Here is a 5,770-nt window from a genome sequence, read left to right on the forward strand (position 1 = left end):
TGGCGAAGAGAGCCTTGACTCGTACCGTGTCGCAGGAGTCCCGGTCAAGCAGCCGAAGTAGCTTGCGCAGGGCACCTAAGCCCAACACCTGCTCCTGGATGGCTGCAACATTCTGACTGCATGTGCCGATGAGCTGTGCTGCCCTCCAGCGCAGCCCTGCAGCCCCTGCCTCCAGGTATCGACCCACCAGCAGATGCATGCCTGACAGCTGGCAGAAATCTATGGAAAGGAGAGGAAAGAAAACTGTCAAAGACCCCAATTCACAGGCTGACCTCTTACTTCTTAGAATTTAGAGACAGGGTTTGAAACAGGGTATTCATTTGGAGACAGGGTATGAGAGGAAAGGCTGAGGAAAGAGTGTGAGGGCTCACTTGGGGATGATGAAAAGATCTGGAAGTGAGACAGGTCTGTAGCTAAGGCTTAGTTGGTGGAATGCCTGCATAGCCTTCATAAAGTCCTGGGTTTGGGTCTTACCACCACATACAACAGGCATAGTGCTACACTCAGCACTTAGGAGGCAGTAAGATCCTAAATTCAAGGTCATCCTCAGCTACGCAGGAAGTATTATGCTTTCCTGGTTTACATAAGACACTGTCACAAAACAAGAGATTGGGAGGAACTGGGGGTACATGTCTATTATCCCAGCTACCTAGAAAGCCGAGACAGAGCAGAGTATACTAGTGCACTCCTTTAATTCCAGCACTTGGGAGGCAGAGGCCAGCGGATCTCTGTGTGTTTGACTCCACCAGACTGATTATATATATATATTCATATTATATATATATGATTATATATATATATATTCATATTCCAGGACAGACAGAGCTGCATAGTGAGACTGTCTTTAAAAAAAAAGCTGAGACAGGAGGATTAAAAGTTCTGCATGGACTTCAGAAGGAGTTCAAGGTCAACCTCAGCAACTTTCTGAGACCCTGCCTCAAAGTGCAAAATGCAAAGAGGGCTAACAATCTAGCTCAGTAGAGTAGGCTTACCTGACATGCTTGAGGTCCTCAATTCTACCCCTAGTACCATACACAAGAAGTTCTGAAACCTGGAGGTAATATTGCAGAATACTGTAAATGTCCTGAATGCTGCCCAGTGCCGGCACAAGTCTGTGACCCACCACTTAGAAGGTATAAACAGGGGGACAGTCACAAATTCAGCGTCAGCTAGGATTTTTGGGGGGGTTTTTTCGAGACAGAGTTTCTCTGTGTAGCCCTGGCTGTCTTGGAACTCACTTTGTAGACCAGGCCGGCCTCGAACTCAGAAATCCGCCTGCCTCTGCCTCCCGAGAGCTGGGATTAAAGGCGTGTGCCACCATGCCTGGCAGTCAGCTAGGATATTATAAACTGTCTGGGCAGCAGTGGTGCGACTTTACTCCTGGCACTCAGGGGAGGCAAGCGGGATCTCTAAGTTCCAGGACAGCCAGAGCTACACAGAGAAACCCTGTCTCACAAAACCTCCCTCCCCAAAAAAGTAAAACAAAACAAAAAATTAAATAAATAAAATAAAAGAGATGGATGCTACAGAATTATATGCTCAAAATGGTTACTTCTGTTTTGTGACTTTTTAATATTTACATATTTATTTATTAGCTGTGTGTGTGTGTGTGTGTGTGTGTGTGTGTGTGTGTGTGTGTGTGTGTTTGTATGTGTTTGTGTAGGCATACACACGTTATGCATGATTTTAAAGGTCAAGGCTCTGGGAAATGTTTCTCTCCTCCCACCATATGAGTTTCCGACTTGAACTCAGGTCACTAGGTGGCAACACTTTTTCCCACTGAACCAACTCACTGGCCCATTTTGTGATTTTTTTTTTTTTCCCATGATAAATAAGTAAGGTTTAGAAACTAGGCCTGGTGACACACACCTGAAATTCCAGCACTGGGGGAGTGGAGGAAAGAAGATTAGGAGCTCAACGCCGACCCCAGGTACACAGCAAGCGTGAGGGTAGCCTGGGCTGCCTGAGAATCTGTCTCAATAACAATAACAAAAAGAATGTAGGGCTTGAGGAATGGCTCAGTGGTTAGCAACGCTTGCTGTTCTTGTAGAGGACCCATGTTTGGTTACCAACTCCTACATAGGCAGACTGTAACTCCAGTTCCAGGGGATCCAAAGTTCTTTTCTAGCCTTTGAGGGTACCAGATATACATTTGGTACACACAAATACATACATACATGCAGGCACTCACACATAAACATAAAATGCCTTTAATCCCAGCTCTCAGGAGGCAGAGGCAAGGGGATCTCTGTGGGTTTGAGGCCAGCCTAATATTTATACATAGAAGCCGGGCATGGTGGCGCATGCCTTTAATCCCAGCACTTGGGAGGCAGAGGCAGGCAGATCTCTGAGTTCGAGGCCAGCCTGGTCTACAAAGTGAGTCCCAGGACAACCAGGGCTATACAGAGAAACCCTATCTCAAAAAACAAAAACAAACAAACAAACAAAAATATGTATACATAGTGAGTTCAAGGCCAGCAAGGGTAACCACAATGAGACCCTGCCTTAAAAAAGGAAAAAAAAAAAAAAAGGGCTGGATAGATGGCTCAGTGTTAAGAGCACTGACTGCTCTTCCAGAGGTCCTGAGTTCAATTCCCAGCAACCACATGGTGGCCCACAGCCATCTGTAATGGGATCCAATGCCTTCTTCTGGTGTGTCTGAAGACAGCTACGGTGTACTCATATACATTAAATAAATACATACATAAAAAAGAAAAAAAAGGGGGGGGGGTCTGTGGAAAGATGGTTCTGTGGTTAAGAGCACCAACTGCTCTTCCAGAGGCCCTGAGTTCAATTTCCCATGACATGGTGGCCCACAATCATCTGTTATGGGATCCAATGCCCTCTTCTTTAAGACCGCAACAGTGTACTCACGTAAATAAATCTTTTAAAAAAAAAAAGGAAAAAAAGCTGGTTGTGGTAGTAAATGTCTTTAACCCTCCTTTAATCCTAGTGCATGAGAGGCAGAGGCCACAGAGTTCCAAGCCAGCTAGTTCTACATAGTGAGATCTTTTTTCATTAAAAAATAAATAAGCCGGATGTGGTGGCGCACACCTTTAATCCCAGCACTCGGGAGGCAGAGGCAGGCGGATTTCTGAGTTCGAGGCCAGCCTGGTCTACAAAGTGAGTCCCAGGACAGCCAGGGCTATACAGAGAAACCCTGTCTTGAAAAATAAATAAATAAATAAATAAAAATTTTATATATATATATATATATATATATATATATATATACACACACACACACATATATACATACATACAAACACACACATGAATGTGACCTACAGAATGCACCTTGACCCTGGATACTTCAATGCCATTGCTTGCCCTAGACCCATACATGTCCACTCCTTTGACAGGAGGATGTCTGTCTGTTCTGATCACAATAGCACCATCCTACCTCAACCTCCGCACTAGCTATCCCTACTGCCTCGAGTGCTTTTTGTAAATCAGGAATACCCATGATACACCCTCACTCAGGTCCCTGATCAAACTCATCAGGGAAGTAGCAGAACAATCTGTCACCACAGGGACTTGCTGGGGTGTGAGGAGGGCTTTGTTCCTTTGCTAATAGAAGGTGAGGCTGGGAGGAGCTGGTGGTTCAATTCAGGAGAGTGGGGAAAAGGGCAGAGCCAGAGAGGATGTGGGACAGCCTGGGGAGTCCTGAGGGAGGAGGGTACCTGCTGCATTGTCCATGTTCTCGCACAGGTCTGCCAGCAGCTCTAGTGCCCCTTCACGCTCCTGCTGGTCAGTGGCCAGCTCAGCTTCGCCAGCCATTGGAGGTGTGGCCTGGGACAGGACCCGGAGGCAGTTCTTCATCTGCTCCACCTCTTCTCGCTGGCCCCGGAAGGCGGCAGACATGGCTTCCTGCAGCCATTGGCGTCTCTAGGGAAGAAGGGAGAAGGATGGGGAAAGAAGATGTCTCTCAGTGATTGCTCAGGGAATGACACTAATAGGACAGCCAAATGCAAGGGCTGATGGCTCTTTCCATCAACAAGTATCTAGGAGTCATCTTGGGGAAAGCACAGGAGTCTCTCATTCTACAGTGCAGTCTGACTTTCAGCTCACGGCAGTCTTCCTGCCTCAGACTCCCAAGTGCTGGGATTAACAAGCAAGAGCCACCATGCTCAAATGTTTACACAGTTTTTACTCATAACTTCTAGGTACTAGGGAGTCAGTCCTGTAACTTAACTGAATTATCACAATATTCTATGTATCGTAAATGTCAGCTAAAAAAAAAAAATTACATGCAAAATTCCTATCAAACTTCAAGACAATTCTGCCAGGTTTTATTATAGCTAGTCCAAATTCATTGATTTTAAAAAAAAAAAAAAAATCAGAGGCAAAGAAAGGATGTGAATTGCCCAACCAAGGTCATGGTTGGCAACTGGCAAAACCCAACTACGTTGTGTACAATTCAGTATAAACTGGAACATCAGAATTGCCTGATGAGACGCTATCATTACTATTATCACCATCAATTCAAAAATGAATGAACACTTGAGGATTGGAAAGATTAAATGATATACCCAAGGTCACACTTATGGAGACAAGGCTGAATCTAGTTCTTCCTGGGTCTAGAGAACCCTAGCTTGCTTTTTGGCTTTTCCCTCATCTTGAGACTTCCCAATACAAGGCTTTACAGCTGACCTTTGACCTTCACCCTACCATGATGCCACACTTAGACTCTAGCTCACCACCCAGGAAGACAACGGCTTGTAGCTCACTAAGCCACTCTCCCCCAGACACTTATATCCCCAGGACCCTCACCCAACCTTCTTAGGTCCTCATACTTTACCTCCTCGCTCATGGGTTCTGGAGGGGGGTCTGGCTCCTGAGAGCCCGCAGTAATAGCCATCTGCAGCAGGCCTTGGAGGTTCCGTGGAGGCCGGGGGTTGCCTGAGCCTCCCGCCGAGGAGCCACTGCCCCCTGAGGAGCAACCCTGAGAGGCCGGAGGCAACGCAAGAGGGAGGCGACTGCCCCCGGAGCCTTTGTCTGCCATGGACTTTCTGTGAAGGAAGACTGTGTGGAAAGGAAATTGATGGTCGCCGCGGAGGCAGCTCTGGCGTCGGGATGGGTCGACTCTGGAAGGTCCTGCTGAGAAGGTGGGGTTTTGAAGGCGTTAGGAGTCTTCTCACGACCCCAGACCATTCTGCCTGCAACCACCTTAACCATAGCCCCCTTTCCTTCCTTCATACCAACAGGACCCTTGCCCAAATCCAGATGTCCCTCCTTACTCCCTAGCAACAGGCCCCACCCACACCCTGGCAACGAGCCCCCCCCAAGCTCCCCAGCTTGCGTCCTCGTCTCTTAGCAACCCCACTGCCCCGCCTCCATGGCAACGAGCCTTCTCTCACTCTCCTTAGCAACAAGTCTCCTCCCGTGTCTTTTGAAGAGGGGCGCCCCAAGGGGGCTGATCTCACCTTGCCGGGTCTAGAGCGGCCACCACGCCTAAAGACCGACTAGGCTGCACCTGACTCTATTGGGCGCCGCCATCTTTGCCGGAAATACGCAGTTCTCACACGGAAGTGCCTCACCCCAAGCCGTCTGCCCAGTTCTAAGCAGCTCCGCCTCTGTCGACTAGGGCCCCCACCTCTTTCTCTTTGCCACGCCCCTACATTTCGCGCTTTTGTCATAAGCCCCGCCCCCTAGCTCCTCTGCTTATCTTAGCGAACAAGGGACTCTCATGGCGAACTCCTCCCCTCCCAGACATAGGCCCCGCCCATGCCCATATTCCCCGCCTCTGTTCTAGGCCTTTCCGCCCGTC

General features: G+C 48.1%; 1 protein-coding gene across 3 annotated transcripts in view; it reads right to left on the reverse strand.

The window, feature by feature from the left end:
* Hspbp1 (HSPA (Hsp70) binding protein 1) overlaps positions 1-5,528 on the reverse strand; it is a 22,015-nt gene extending 16,487 nt beyond the window's left edge. The window contains exons 1-4 of one of the 3 annotated variants that reach the window (XM_029531929.1): positions 5,427-5,528; positions 4,802-5,097; positions 3,684-3,888; positions 1-219 (exon numbers count right to left, since the gene is read on the reverse strand). In XM_029531929.1, the coding sequence (XP_029387789.1) occupies positions 1-219; positions 3,684-3,888; positions 4,802-5,005 (628 nt within the window). In that variant the 5' untranslated portion in view covers positions 5,006-5,097; positions 5,427-5,528. Of the gene's footprint in view, positions 220-3,683; positions 3,889-4,801; positions 5,101-5,426 lie in introns of all 3 variants that reach the window. The other 2 variants (XM_029531931.1, XM_029531930.1) reach the window with 2 other exon arrangements.
* Between the last annotated feature and the right edge of the window lie 242 nt (positions 5,529-5,770).

This window comes from Mus pahari, chromosome 19 (assembly GCF_900095145.1).
Source record: "Mus pahari chromosome 19, PAHARI_EIJ_v1.1, whole genome shotgun sequence".
NCBI lineage: Eukaryota > Metazoa > Chordata > Mammalia > Rodentia > Muridae > Mus > Mus pahari.